The sequence below is a fragment of the Aulonocara stuartgranti genome (assembly GCF_965226115.1).
Source record: "Aulonocara stuartgranti genome assembly, chromosome: 14".
In the NCBI taxonomy this organism is placed as follows: Eukaryota; Metazoa; Chordata; class Actinopteri; order Cichliformes; family Cichlidae; genus Aulonocara; species Aulonocara stuartgranti.
In genome coordinates, this window is record NC_138950.1 from 37,465,070 (window position 1) to 37,480,680 (window position 15,611).

Consider the following 15,611-nt stretch of genomic DNA (forward strand, 5'->3'; position numbering starts at 1 on the left):
GCAGAGTGCAGTGCCATAGCAAAAGAGTGTTGTTTAGTATGAACGTTCCTTTTTAGAGTCAGATAAACCAAACCGCTTTTTAAGAGCTATCAAGATTATAATATGTCAGTTAAAATACAGATTCATGAAATCCCATTTTCCTTTACTGACTGACACAACCATGTCTTTTAAAAAAACATTTTAAGTACTTAAACCTCTTGTGATTTCAAAGGGTCTCAGCTCTTACAAGACACAAAGAGTTCTCTGGTACCTTGCTGTAACTTTTACTGTACACAGGGAAGGGTTGGAGAGTGGGGGTGTGGGTGATTGGTGTGGAGAGAAAGGAGGGTTTTTCCCCCCAACTAAGGATTAACTAATTGTTAAATAATTCATATTACAGTGACAGGACTGACAGGAATCATGACAGTAGCAATATCAAGTTTGCTGTATTGTTATCTACCATCCACCTAAATCCTAAAATAATCCTGGTCTCAGCTATTGTCACATTTTTGTCAGTTTGTTACCTTCACCTGAAGGTGCTGTTAAGCAAGAATTAATTGATTAATAATGATAAGCACAAGCCAACGTTCTGTTTAAAATCATTAACAGACTCCTTAGTGCTGATCCAGCTTCTTTTCCTGCCAAATCTTCGGATGACTGTGAAAAATTCCCAAATTTCTTTGCTGGCAACATCAGTGATATCACATTACAGTTCAAGTTTAAATTAATCACTTTCATCTAACTCCAGCCCAAATTACTTTAAATCATCCATTGTCTTGATCTGCCAAAAAAACCCTTTCATTTAAGAAATTTTTAATAAATTTATTAATTTGAAAACAAAAATTTCTATGCTTCAATAACCGACAATATTTCATTTGAGTCCTTCTAGATTTATCTGCAGCCTTGCCACTCTCATCAGAAGATTAGAAAATTGGGCTAGCATGATAAAAGCTTGTTTTAGCAGTGCCAGTGATATCACTGGCACTGCTAAAACAAGCTTTTATCATACTTTTCTGGCTGATACTTCGAAATTCATTTTAACCCTTTCTGCTCAGCATGACCTTTAAGTCTCGAGGACAAAATGCGATATGCTCACTAGGGTTGAGAATGACCAAGCTAAGATCCTGTGAGACCATATACAAATGGACAAACTGGTAACGACTAACCAGCCAAACATATACAAGTGACAGCAACATCAGGGAGAAGGAACATGAGAAGCTTGATAAGTGCCAAGTGCTGAGAGAGGAGATCGAAAGATGTGGAGGGGGAAGGCAACAGTGGACACAGTGGTAACCGGGGGATTTGGGGCAGTGACCTGACCACCAAGCCAAGAAAAAATCCGAGATCTCTGCCCAGAAAAGGGCAACAGAAATACTCTGCAGGACCCTCAAGGCTCCAGACCTGTGGCAGAGGACTTTATCTAAAAAAATACTTTTCTTTTCTTTTCTTTTCTTTTCTTTTCTTTTCTTTTCTTTTCTTTTCTTTTCAAGAACTGCGGATCTGACGCTGGCGCTAAGTAAATCTGAATGAATGAGAATAGAAACGACAGAGGGCAGCAGAGAGCCTTTGTTGCTGCTGGTAGCCGCAAATAGTGATAGAAGAAGAGACAGTCACTTGGTTACGAAGAATTGAGCAGTGTTTGGAAGTGTCGTAATGTCGGCTTTACTATGCCTCATAGCGGGATTCGTATCGTTTTATGTGTTAGTTTATTACTGTGTGTTCAGATCCGCGAGATGCTCCAGTTCAGTGAAGCTTAAGGGCAAGACGGCCATTGTTACAGGTAACACGCCCCACTGTCCGCTCATCAACTGTAAACACAGTCACTAACTCACGTAAGTTGCGCAATCTTACCATTGTCCAGTCAGGTCCCAGCTTACTGCTGGTTTGAGTAAAAGTCAGCAGTGATACTTGAAAAATCGCGAAGTCCTTTTAGAATCAGCCGAAAGGGACACACTCCTTCTGAATGATAAAACTATGTTTCTGAAACAACTGTTACCGACGGGCTGTGTCTCTATTTCAAAATGAAAACAAAGATGGCAGTTCGCTGCCTGTTGTAAAAAGGACTTATAAATTAGTTAACGTCTTTGAAAATCTTTCATCATTAAGTAGAGGGATTTTTGCCATGCTGATGTTTAAAATAGTCTCCGAAGATTGTAAAAATGTATTCGGAATCGGAGTAAAAGTTGTGAAACTAGCTTCGCTTTTTTTCCAGGTATCAATTGTTTATTCTTTTATAGGAAAAATAAAACAAAAAACTATTAGTTTTAAATGGTTAGCTCTGTGGGTGGTCTGAAAAGCAAAGTGAAACATTTGTGACTTCAAGATGATTAGCAGAGGACTCGGCGTCCACCTGAAATACAACGTTATTTATATAGCACATTTAAAAAACCAACAGTACACCAAAGTGCTTTACAATAGAAACAGGGAAATTAAGACATGATTAAATAAAAGGCCATTAACAATGTACCACATATGTACAACTCTATGTACCATATGTACAGACAGGTACATAGATACAAATGGAGCCAAATATAAAATAGGGGCACTAACTAGATGGAAAAGCTAGGTTAAATAAGTGAGTTTTTAAACGTAATTTAAAAGATAGAATGGATAGCGATGGGAAGGTTGTTCCACAGGTTTGGTGCAACCAGGGCAAAAGCACGGTCACCCCTAGATTTAAGTCTAGATTTAGGCTGAACCAAGAGTAATTGGGCTGAAGACCTTTTGAACCCACAGTGTCCTCTGAGTTTTTAGCGAGGTCCACCCTCATGCTTCATGTCTCATTTTTAAATACAAAGGTCAACTGTAAAAACGGATATCTGTACATTTGCACTGTTTTCCACTTTTGATGTGTAATTCTATCACAAGACTGTGAATTTAACTGAACATGTAACAGGTAAAAACAGTCTTAGATTGAATTTTCATTAGATACCCAGAGATAATGCCACTGTATTCACAATGACACCTTTGCCAGTGGTTTGCTGAGATGTTTGAATTGCTTTTCTGAACAGGAAGCAACACTGGCATTGGTAAGTCCACAGCTTTGCAGCTGGCGAAACGAGGAGCCAGGGTGATCCTGGCCTGCCGTAACAAGGAGAGAGGAGAGGCTGCCGCTTACGACATCCGCAGTGTAAGAAGTCAGAGACTGACACACAGCAGGCACTATCCTGTGCCACAGTCAGTTGAGAGAACTAGTTGGTAGTTTCATTTTCTTTCATTTTAACTGAAAAACTTACAGGAGTGTTCACTCAATCACTAAAAATGAGAAAGAGTAAGTTATTAAAAATCAATTTTAGTATATATATTGTGAAAGTTTTTAGACCTTTGTCTTTATGCATGCTCAATCATCCAAGTAAGCAAATCTCAGAAAGTTGTTTCGGTTCAGAGGTGGGCAATGCTTATCACATGCTGCTACCTGCCCAACAGTGAAGCATGGTGTTCGAGGGATTGTCCTGTGGTAGTGCTTGTCAGTAGCAGGAACATGAAGACTGATCACAAATGAGGGAAGGATGAATCCATCCATATACAGAAAGAAACGCACTCCTGACAGCAGCGACCTATAATTGAGGTTACGAGTAGAAGTAAACAGTAAGGGTAACACTGCAGTGGCCTCTAGCTGTGTTTTAGTGGTTTCAGCCAGAGCCCGTCTCTTTGGTGGAGATGTAGAGTTGGATGTCTCGAGACCACTTTTACGTGGTCTCTTGGTCTCGTCTTGGTCTCGACGGACTTTTGTCTTGGTCTTGGTCTCGCTGTCTCGGTCTTGCGTTCTGAAATCGGCATAGTGTTCGGGAGATTTGGAGTCAACCATCGGCGGGGGGGGTGGCTTACTGGGCTTAAGCCCGGGTCATTTTTTCAGAAGCCCTGGGTCTTTTGGAGTGTAATTTGTTTCATAGTTAGATGCCTGACTGTATAAACTGTATAAAACAAAAAATAAACACAATACTCGAAGCACAGAGCGCACAGTCGTAAATTCCCCCTAATTTTGGCATGATCCGAGCTCAGGCACTAGGCGACTGAGCACAGCACCCATGTGAGCGAGGGGGGAGAAGCTGCTGCCTGCGAGTTTGCTGCAGACAGAGGAGAGCTTAAGTTTGACCAGGTACCAAAGCAAATCATTCGTACTGTACAAATAATGTAAATATGAAGGTTTATCACAAAAGACTGAGATTAAACTGATCACTTGGTTGCGTTACTTGCTCTTCGAGTGAATCAACAAATGGATAAATAAAAAGCCGAACAGCAATGCTGATTTTTTAGAGAGTCTTAGCTTACATTTCATATTTTCAGTTGTTTCCCTCCACGGCTAAACAAACTCTCTAAATCGGTTTCAGTTATGTACTGATGAACACAACAATGGACATAAGGAGCTTCTTTCAAAGAAAAAACTCTGGTAGATGTTATTTTATATATTATGCTTTGTATGTTGTTCAGTATATTTCTATGCAAAACAAGAGGAATTTCAATACACAGCAGTATATTCACAGTTTAAACCAGATATTTACAAACACTTTATGGAGAAAACATAAAACCTTTTTTTTTTTTTTTTACTGCTAAACATCAATTTAGACTGAACTAAAATATTGAAATAAATATTGAAATATCTTTTGAATTAGTTAAATGTCAGAATAAAGAGAGACAGAGCTTCTATTTTTTATCACTTTCATCAAATTTAGGAGTACATGTACACTAAGTTTATTGTAAATTAATAAGAAACCTGCAGACGATTCCATTCTGAGCTGAAGAAGCTTCTGATAGGTTAGTAGAGTCCATGTGAGTAAATTGGTGGCACACCTGTGGATGCATATAAGGCAAAACACAGAGCCTGTTTCTGTGACATGGGAAAATCAAGAGATGTCAACCAAAACACCAGGAACAGAACTGTGGAGCTCCATAAGTGTGGCTCAGTTTGAATACAATTTGGTGCCATTTACAATTAAGAAATACAGATAGTTTCTCTCTTTACTCTTAAAGTTAACAAATATGTTTTTTATATTTATCAATCTAAAAAAAATAAACATTTAGTCTGATTTGATGTTACAATTAAAAAAGTGTTTCTGTTTTGATCTGAAGAGTTTGTAAATATCTGGTTTCAACTGTATATTTGAAGATGTTGGTGTTTGGTTTGATTGTCAGCACAAAGAGAGAGAGAGGAACAGAGAGGGAGAGAGAGAGGAACAGAGAGGGAGATGGAGAATGAGGACAGAACAGAGATGGAACAAGAGCAGGTGAGACACACATGTTAGTCAAATGGTTGTTTACCAAAAGTATCACCGTATCATAGGTCCTCATGTATCTCGTACCTAGTGTTTCTTTTTAGGTTTGTTATTTTTCAAATTCTATATTTATTAAGTTCTGCAGGCTTGTTTACACAACAAGGCTAAATAATTATATAAACGTTTCTGAATCTAAATATTGTACTTTGGTAGAATTAAAAAATAAGTGTAGTGCAGGTCTATGATGATTTTTAGTGCTACTATCATCTAGTTCTGATTCTGGTTCTGTTTTGGTTAAATCCTAAGTAGTCCTGATTTTGAGATGTTGTAGTCCTGTTTTAATTCCGGATCAGTTCTGGGTCTGGTTGAATTGGGGTTTAGTCCGCCTGTCTTTGTTCTGCCTTGCTGCTTAATTAAAAAACTAGTTTAAGGTGTCCTGCACATGTGATATATATTTTTTGTCTGTATGAAGTCATTCTTTTTTGAACAAAACTCAAAACAGAGCCTATTAATCTTTCAGTCATTTCTACCCTCACTTAATTTCCTTTGGCTGCTCAGCTCTCACAAAGTGGCTCAGCTATGCTCCAATCCCTCCATATTGTGGCCAATCACATGCGAGGATATAGGATAATATCATTATGTGAAAAACAGAGAGGGTGAGAAACGCGACAGTCAAGTGGAGCGTGCGTCTGTCCTCTCAGCAAGTAAGTGAGACCGTAGACAGCGGTGAGGAGGGCTGTGCGAAAGCAAAAACACATAAATATGCCTGACACCCGTAAACGAAGCAGCATCTGGCTGCAGTTTAAAGACTTTTTTTGTCTCGTCTTGGTCTCGATACCCTCTGGTCTTGGTCTTGTCTTGGTCTCGGATTAGGTGGTCTTGACTACAAGTCTATGGAGATGTAAGAAAACAAATGATAAAAATAAACGGTACTTTATTTGTATTCGGTATCAGACGCATGGTTAGCATGTAATTCAACAAGCATCAAACAGACATCAGATCTATTTCTAGCGCTTACATAAGGATGTGTTTTAGGTTTTATTTTCAAATGCACCATCATTGTTCAGTCCTGCCAGATATGTGACAGATCTATCGCAGCCTGTCTTACTCAGCAGTTCTGTCCTGTAGGAGAGCGGCAACAACCAGGTGGTGTTTATGCATCTGGATCTGGCGAGTCTGAAATCTGTTCAGAGCTTTGCTGAAACCTTCCTGAAGACCGAGCCCAGACTGGACATCCTCATTAACAATGCAGGTGGGAATGTTGCCATACAGAGAAATGTCGCTGTCTGTTCTATCGATAGTGACTGAAACTTTGTGTTGCAGGTGTGATGGGCCTGGGATGTACCGAGGAGGGTTTTGGTATGGCGTTTGGTGTGAACCATCTGGGCCACTTCCTGCTCACCAATCTCCTCCTGGAGCGGCTAAAGCAGTGTGGTCCCAGTAGAGTGGTCACAGTGGCTGCACTGCTGCACCACCTTGGAACCGTTGACTTCTCTCTGCTTAATTCCCAGAAAGATTTGGTGTCAGGTCAGTCTACCTGGGACAGCTTCCAGGCCTACTGTAACAGCAAACTGTGTAATGTGCTTTTTACCAGGGAGTTGTCCAACAAACTGGAGGGCACCAGTGTCTCCTGCTACTGCCTGCACCCAGGTCAGTGTCTGCTTCCATTTTTGGTGTGAGGCTGTGTGTACCACAAGCAAAAGCTACTACAACACTACATGTCCAAATGAGTACCTCTGAGTTAAGATCACCTCTGTTCTTCCCAGGAGTCATCTACACAGAGCTGGGTCGCAGTATGAGCCTGTGGCTGCAGCTTCTCATGATGCCTTTTGCAAAGCTGTTCTTCCTCAGCCTTGAGGAGGGGTCACAGACCACCCTTTACTGTGCTCTACAAGAGGGCATTGAACCCCTCAGTGGACGCTACTTCTCCAATTGTGCGCTGCAACAAGTAGGAGTCAAAGCTCGAGATGATGCCCTGGCAAAGAAGCTGTGGGAAGTGAGTGAGAGGTTATCTGGCTTATCATAAGAGACTCCAGAAAAATTCAAGGACTCTGTGAATACTTTGTAACATAGAGACGATACCACACCTTTGGTTTTATTATGTGCTATTGCTGGGCTGATGGTATGTCAGGTCTTAAGGTTCTCTGGCATTGTGCTATAATTTCAACATGGGGACCATTTTAGATTCTCAAGTGAATAATATGTTTTTTTAACTGTTGTGTAGAAAGAATATTCTACAGTATGTGTCATGTTGTTTTGTATTAATGAAGTAGATATGTTTTATCATTAAAAGTCATATCTGCGTCTCAGCACTGCAGTGAATTGGGCATTTTGTTTTCACATGACGGTTACATTTTTTTGGACCAGTTAAGCCAGTGGCAACGCCTCGATGAAAGCAACAGAGGAAGAAGGTGACAGTTTGGACAAACTGCTATAGCTTTGTGGAGTGGTGCATTTGTTAGCTCGCTTGCCTCGCAGCAAGATGGTTCCCGGCTCAAACTTGACAGTGTGGGGATGAACAAAAGTATTTTACCAGCACAATATAATCTGCAGTATGATCATTGCTTTAACAATGTAACAGATAGCTTTAAGATGGTTATGCATACTGTTATCATATTAATCTTGTATTCCAGATGCAGTTATAACTATTTTATACATATTGCATATCTGTGCTTATTTTGAGTTGATGTTCGGTTCATTAAGGGTCTTAAGCTTCACTGGCGTGACTGTCCAGGTCATTCATGCTGAGGGAAAGTAGAACATAGAAGGAATTGCAATACATGCTTACAAAACACTTATATCAGGTCATTTTTATTATCTTTCATACAGTGGGGCAAAAAAGTATTTAGTCAGCCACCGATTGTGCAAGTTCCCCCACTTAAAATGATGACAGAGGTCAGTAATTTGCACCAGAGGTACACTTCAACTGTGAGAGACAGAATGTGAAAAAAAAATCCATGAATTCACATGGTAGGATTTGTAAAGAATTTATTCGTAAATCAGGGTGGAAAATAAGTATTTGGTCACCTCAAACAAGGAAAATCTCTGGCTCTCACAGACCTGTAACGTCTTCTGTAAGAAGCTTTTCTGTCCCCCACTCGTTACCTGTATGAATGGCACCTGTTTGAACTCATCATCTGTATAAAAGACACCTGTCCACAGCCTCAAACAGTCAGACTCCAAACTCCGCCATGGCCAAGACCAAAGAGCTTTCGAAGGACACCAGGAAAAGTATTGTAGACCTGCACCAGACTGGGAAGAGTGAATCTACAATAGGCAAGCAGCTTGGTGTGAAAAAAATCAACTGTGGGAGCAATCATCAGAAAATGGAAGACATACAAGACCACTGATAATCTCCCTCGATCTGGGGCTCCACGCAAGATCTCATCCCGTGGGGTCAAAATGATCATGAGAACGGTGAGCAAAGATCCCAGAACCACACGGGGGGACCTGGTGAATGACCTGCAGAGAGCTGGGACCAAAGTAACAAAGGTCACCATCAGTAACACACTACAACGGCAGGGAATCAAATCCCGCAGTGCCAGACGTGTTCCGCTGCTGAAGCCAGTGCATGTCCAGGCCCGTCTGAAGTTTGCCAGAGAGCACATGGATGATACAGCAGAGGATTGGGAGAATGTCATGTGGTCAGATGAAACCAAAGTAGAACTTTTTGGTATAAACTCAACTCGTCGTGTTTGGAGGAAGAAGAATACTGAGTTGCATCCCAAGAACACCATACCTACTGTGAAGCATGGGGGTGGAAACATCATGCTATGGGGCTGTTTTTCTGCCAAGGGGACAGGACGACTGATCCGTGTTAAGGACAGAATGAATGGGGCCATGTATCGTGAGATTTTGAGCCAAAACCTCCTTCCATCAGTGAGAACTTTGAAGATGAAACGAGGCTGGGTCTTCCAACATGACAATGATCCAAAACACACCGCCCGGGCAACAAAGGAGTGGCTCCGTAAGAAGCATTTGAAAGTCCTGGAGTGGCCTAGCCAGTCTCCAGACCTCAACCCCATAGAAAATCTGTGGCGGGAGTTGAAAGTCCGTGTTGCTCGGCGACAGCCCCAAAACATCACTGCTCTCGAGAAGATCTGCATGGAGGAATGGGCCAAAATACCAGCTACTGTGTGTGCAAACCTGGTAAAGACCTATAGTAAACGTTTGACCTCTGTTATTGCCAACAAAGGTTATGTTACAAAGTATTGAGTTGTATTTTTGTTATTGACCAAATACTTATTTTCCACCCTGATTTACGAATAAATTCTTTACAAATCCTACCATGTGGATTCATGGATTTTTTTTTTTTTTCACATTCTGTCTCTCACAGTTGAAGTGTACCTCTGGTGCAAATTACTGACCTCTGTCATCATTTTAAGTGGGGGAACTTGCACAATCGGTGGCTGACTAAATACTTTTTTGCCCCACTGTATGTTCATGTTCTTGTATTGAGTTTTAAGTAGTATCAGTTGGTTAAAACATTTATTCAATTTATATTACATCTATAAGTTTTAGTAAACTGTTGACACATTTGACAGTGGCCTCTGTTTGACTGTGAGCGTTAGTAGGTGAGAGGTGACATAGAGTGCCGAGTGAGGTCGTGACATATACACACACACACACATTAGTTAGACTCATTTATAGGTGAGAGGTTAGTCATGTCTGCTTGTAACTGCGAAATTGTCTCTGCAAAAGAGGAACAGTTTCCAGACGAGAACTGGAAGTCAAAGGGTTGACCGGAAATACCGGCCATGAAGATAGAAGACAACGTTCTTTTTAAACTGTCTTAAAAGTCATTGTGGTTTTGATTTGACGTATGTATATATTCTGTCTGATGACGCATGAGGGGGCGTCATTAAATTCAAACTCTGATGGTATAAAATATCTGTTTATGCTTTGATTAAGTCGAAGATCAATTGCTGTCTGTGTAAGTGATCTTCCCACGCGTGCATTAAAATCATCGTTTGACTTCACCCGGCCGGATCAGTGTGGTTATTCTTCGATCACCTCTTGTACCCCTTCCTCAATATTGAATCCTTAACAACAGCCAGCTGGGTCCTATCTGCTCGTCCAGTGCCTGTGTGAGTTCTTTTCCAGGTATTCCAGTTTGCTCACACAGTCCCCAGACATGCCTGTTACTTTACTGAAATGGAGACCTGTGTAGCCAGACTCTCACTCAGTGACTCTGAACTGAATAAACAGTTAAAATGCATAAGAACTGGTTCTTTTATAGCATTTTAACCAACATTCACACAAGCACATTTTCTTCTATGTCTAAGTGCTTTTCTCTAACATTCACACTTTTGATTAGGAGATGACCTGCTTTACCTCCTGAGCCACAGCACCCCTAATATGAATAGTGAGCTGTATGTGGTCAGTCCATACCACAGTGGCACAGTACTGTTGTCCAGGAACACCCACAGGTTTTGTCACCTGGACATAGTCATCTGGCCACTATGATTTGACATTGCTCATTGGTAATTTAGTCACTCATCCGAGTGACTTCTTCAGTCTGATGAATGAGTAACTGTTAATGACAGGAAAAAATCTAAAGAATGGAAAGGTGTTAAATTTAAAAACAGTTATTAACATCACAGATTTATGTCTTCTAACAATATTTCATGTAAGCAACACTGGATTGAAGTATAGTATTCTGCATACTTTGGAAACAATGATTTTAATGAATGATTTACATCAAGCAGTTATTCTGTCTGACTTCCTGTAAAACTCAACCTCTTCAAAAACAGCCCCTCAGTATCTATAGCTTAGCTTCAAAAATTAAGGCAAAACTTGAAGAGTTTTAATTTTGGTTTGGTTTTGAATCCAGGCTTCACAGAGCTGATGATTTTAGTTTCCAGTGATCATTGCTCCGTCATGTTGTTCTCAGCACATTACACAACATACCTCGCATACATAGCTGGAATATTTTGTTTACAAAGCACTAATGTGTAATTCGGAGTGTTCGACCAGTTCTAATGAAGGCTTTGACCTAATTTGTCTTATCCAGTGTTTAGCATTTAGTTTCTGATTTGTTGGTTTTCAACGTATTTGACGTCGCTTAGAAGCGACTGGACTTTCTTTTAAAAGGAACTTAAAGAAGTCCAGTCGCTTTTCTTTCCAAGCTCCTTAGACTACCATGATCTGGATGAATGACTGTGAAACCTACACAGACACATTTTCATCATGTTAGCTTTTTGCCATTAAAAATGTCAAAGCAAGCATGTTTATGGTGTTTCTGTGGACATTTGACGAAAGATATAGCCTGGTCAAATACTGAAGGACAATTTTCATTTTCATTATTATAATGCTTGACTCAGGTTAGGATGTCAGATAGAGTTGCTATAGCATTTCTCACATAACAGTCTCTTTGGACAATTAACACAGCATGCAGGGATAACTCAGGTTTCTTTAGTGAAAATTTTAATTGCAAGTAGCAAAATTAAATAAATGTAACTGATCCGCATCAGTTACATTTATTTAATTTTGTACTATCGAACAGTCTTTCATCTAAACATAGAAATTTCCTATTTCTCATATTTTTTTCTCAGTTACTGGTATTTTTTAAAATATATGTAATTTGAATGGTTTATGTGAAGCTGAACTCAGTGGCACCCATTTGAACTTGTCAGAATCAAAATATCCACAGGGGGGCAGTAGCGTAGCACAGGTACGCCAACAGCAAGCACAACATCGTTTCACGCTGCTTCTCGGCTGTTGTTGCTTGGAGCAAGGTTGTTGAGGACCTTAACCCAGCAGACCTATGGATTCTGTTCATTATGAGTGCTGATTATTAACACAGGCTGGCTTGAAAGCCGGGTCAGTTGTGTGTAAGAGAGGAGCTTTTGCAATTATTCGGCAGGACATTTCTGTTTGCAGACTTCTCCTTTAACCTCGGCAATCGTGGGGAGAAACACATGTCCACGATCGATTCCTGTCTCCTCCTGCCTTCAGTCATCACTCTGTCCTGTTCCTTTATCCCCACACACCTCTACTGTCTCTGCTGCTTGCTGAAAAGATCTGTGGTAAATTTGAGTAGCAGTTTCAATGACAGTCTCATTTATTGAGGTATAGTTGTATCTCATCTACTCCAACAGATACTGCTGGAGAAACACTTGAAGATTAAGTTCCACGTGAACATAAAGCTTCAGAAAGAAGCAGCCTATGTGAAAACACAGCAAAGTGAGTAACATACAGAATCTGGAACTCCTCTCACTGAACTCTGATGATGTCAAATCATTTACAGTTGGCTGGGAAACTGAAAGTATAAGAGTTCAAATAAACAGTGAAACACACAGAAACAGGAAAGATTTTTATAAAAGTGGTCTGCACAGTGGTCAACTGGTTAGCACTGCCACCTCACCCTGCTGGGTCCTTTCTATGTGGAGTCTGCAAGTTTTCCTTGCGCCTGTGTGGGTTCTGCAGAGGTGCTCTGGCTTTTTCTCACAGTCCAGAGGCATATACGTTCAGTTGACTAGTGATTGTGAAATGGTTGCAGTGAGATTGTGTGCTTGTAGGGCGTCCAAAGGTAGAGCAAGTCAACTACAAATCGGAAAGTTGGTGCCCCAGTTTGCCTGACAAACTTTCTTGGGCACCAAGTTGCTCTCTGGTGGATCCATCAATGTGTAAAGGTTTGCTAGAAAGCACTCATGTAGAAGAAGTTGCTTGTATGAATGGATGAATAAGGCAATAAAGAGCAGTCTGTTTACTAGCAAACCACCCAGCTTTTACTTTGCTTTATCACAGCTGGAATAGCGTTTTTCACTAATGATAGAGTGTCCTCCATACTGTTTGGGACAGAGACACAATTTTTGTAGTTTGCCTCTTTAAATCACCATGGTGCATTGCATCATCCACTGTCTGATTGAAGCGCAGACCTTCGGTTTTTCTCTATTTGGCCAGGACAGGCATTTTTATATACAGTTCCCATTTTCAGAGGTTTAAAATTTGTGGGACTAACATCAATTTAAATTTAACGACTCATTTTAATACTTGGACTAAAAAACTTTGAAGCCAACATCTGCCTGAAGTCTAGAACCCATGGACATCAACAAACGTTGCGTTTCCATCCTTGAAGCTTTACTTCAGGTACCCTCTTTTTAACAGTCCAATAGATTTTTGATTTGACCACTTCCAAAGTTTTTGCTGTTTCTCTGATAGGTTTATTTGGGGTTTTTACTTTTAAGATGGTCTCCCTCGGTTGTGTTAATATTTAATTTGTTTACATTAAAATTAAAGTGGAAAACTATACAATGTAAAATGAATAATAAAACTTCAGATATTATGTCAGACATAGAATCCCATGTCACGATGCTCCCAGCACACTGTTTTTGTGCTGATTTTAATACCAGAGGAGGTCAGGAACTCTGCAGTTATTGAGTCAGTAGCATGGCAACTTTTATATTTCAATTTACTCCTCGTCAAAAGACGAGGTAAACTTTGTAAACCCCCTTAAACAGCTAGAGGTGGCTGTAGCTCAGGAGTTGAAGCAGGCCATCTCCTAATTGGAAGGTTGGCTGCTCCAATCGGCATGAGAAAGTATCCTTGAGCAAGATACTGAACCCCAAGTTGCTCTCTGGTGCAATCATCGGAGTATGACTGTATGTGAATTTTAGATGGAATGCGTGACAGCAGAGGAGAAAACAAAAGGGCTTGTATGTTATGGGTGAATGAGGCATGTTTTACAAAGCGCTTTGAGTTCTTAAGCAGAGTAGAAAATCATTATATTCGAAGCAGTCCATTTACCACTATGTGCCTCAACACTTGGCGACCCCAGTCAGTAGCTTAATGTGGTCTGCTACTTTGTGGCTGAGTTGTTGTGGTTTCTGTAATGCTTCCACTTTGGAATAATACCACTTACAGTTAACCGAGGAACGAGCCTTCACAAACGTTTTGCGACTTGTTGCGAGAGTGGCATCCTATTTTAGCACCACACACTTAAATTCAATTAGCTCTTTAGAATGATGCATTTTTTCACAAATGTTTGTATAGGCAAAATATAGGTGCTTGACTTTATACACCTGTGGCAATGGGACTGGAAAAAATCTGATTAGATCAAGAGGGGTGGTCCAATACTTTTGTCCAAAGTAGTGTATTGTAGGTTTACCAGCTGAGCTATGGGGATGCCCCTAAATAAAGATATTATTTAAGGAGTTGACTGATCATTCAAGCCTAGTCTAATGTCATACTATTGAACTTGAGTCCTGTTGGTTACAAAGTGGTTAATAATAACAGTATCAGAAGTCACAATGGGCTCAACACACAATGATAGATGCTCTTTTAAGGAAGATTTGCTTGTAGTATGTAGTTGTTGATCTCCAAGAAAAGGGTATGTGTTGTTGCTTCTATGCTCAGAAGATTCACTGAGTGAGAAAACAGTGCTGTTTGAGGCCAGAGGTCAGCAGCTCACCGTTTTTATGCCTCTTGCCTGATCTATAGTTCATAGATGTTCTGTCAGTCCTGCTCCACTCTCTTGTTTGAGGGGCAGCTCATTGATGGCTTGTGTGTGTTTTGTTTGCTTTGGGCCAGCTCCACAGTGCTGCAGTACTTAGTGACTGGATTAGTGCATCAATTAGGCAGCTATTGGATGCAGAGAGCCATGTAGATTGATTTAGATGCTGGTTTGAGCTGTGTGCAAGTCTGAACATCAACACATCTTAGTGGAATGCAACTGATCTTCTGCTCATTATAGTATAATTTACACAGATGCACGATATTTGGCACACTTGCTCCTGGTTTTTAAATGGGCTGTACTTGACAGAAGGCAGCTAATCTACCTGGTTAATGAAAAAATGGTTAAGTTATACAAAATCATTTGTGACAAATGATCTGTGCTTCCCGACTCTTCTGCCTGCCTCTCTTCCTCTCTCTCTCTGTGTGGGTGTGTGTATGAGGGTGACCACCTAACCCCACCCCTGTCTTGTAGGGGCGGGATCCTTTTTGACTTCCTGCCCTTTGTTCCTGGGCACCTGCATTTAATGAGCTCACCTATTTGTCTTCGTCTGATAATGCTGCTACTATATAAGATGGGAGGAATCCATTAGTTGTGGCCTGAGTGTTGAACTACCCACATTAGTGAAACTGGCTAGTAAGTTGATTTTTTTCAGTTTCATGCCTGCTTCTTGTGCCTAAGTTACCATGAGAAAGTAATCTATCTGCACAAATTTATTGAAAACTGTTGGTAATGTTAGTTGTTATTGCGGTAGGCAAATCAGATTTGCTACATCTACACTGGCATTTCCATATCCATGCATTACCAACTGCATGTGTGTTTGGTAACTATGTAGGTATGAAGCACTATGTAAACAGTGGATTTGATGTTGGTATTGTGTGCTGTACACAAGACAGTGTTACATCAAGATGCAACTGTAGAAATGTGAAAACATTTGAAACATGCCCAAATTTATCCAGCATTGT

At 40.5% G+C, this 15,611-nt stretch overlaps 1 protein-coding gene across 1 annotated transcript; it reads left to right on the forward strand.

Annotated features, from left to right (window-relative positions):
• The first annotated feature begins 1,539 nt into the window (after positions 1–1,539).
• Positions 1,540–10,171, forward strand: LOC309687281 (dehydrogenase/reductase SDR family member 13-like). The gene is made up of 5 exons (XM_082502149.1): positions 1,540–1,759; positions 2,991–3,109; positions 6,321–6,444; positions 6,516–6,842; positions 6,959–10,171. Exons 1-5 carry the CDS (start codon positions 1,633–1,635, stop codon positions 7,216–7,218), a joined length of 957 nt encoding a protein of 318 aa, XP_082358275.1. The 5' UTR covers positions 1,540–1,632; the 3' UTR covers positions 7,219–10,171.
• The last annotated feature ends 5,440 nt before the right edge of the window (positions 10,172–15,611 follow it).

Coding starts and splice junctions, on each gene's coding strand:
- LOC309687281 (XM_082502149.1), top strand. CDS start 1,633: ATGTCGGCTTTACTATGCCTCATAGCGGGATTCGTATCGTTTTATGTG. Junction 1,760..2,990: donor CAAGACGGCCATTGTTACAG/GTAACACGCCCC, acceptor TTTTCTGAACAG/GAAGCAACACTGGCATTGGT. Junction 6,445..6,515: donor CATCCTCATTAACAATGCAG/GTGGGAATGTTG, acceptor TTTGTGTTGCAG/GTGTGATGGGCCTGGGATGT.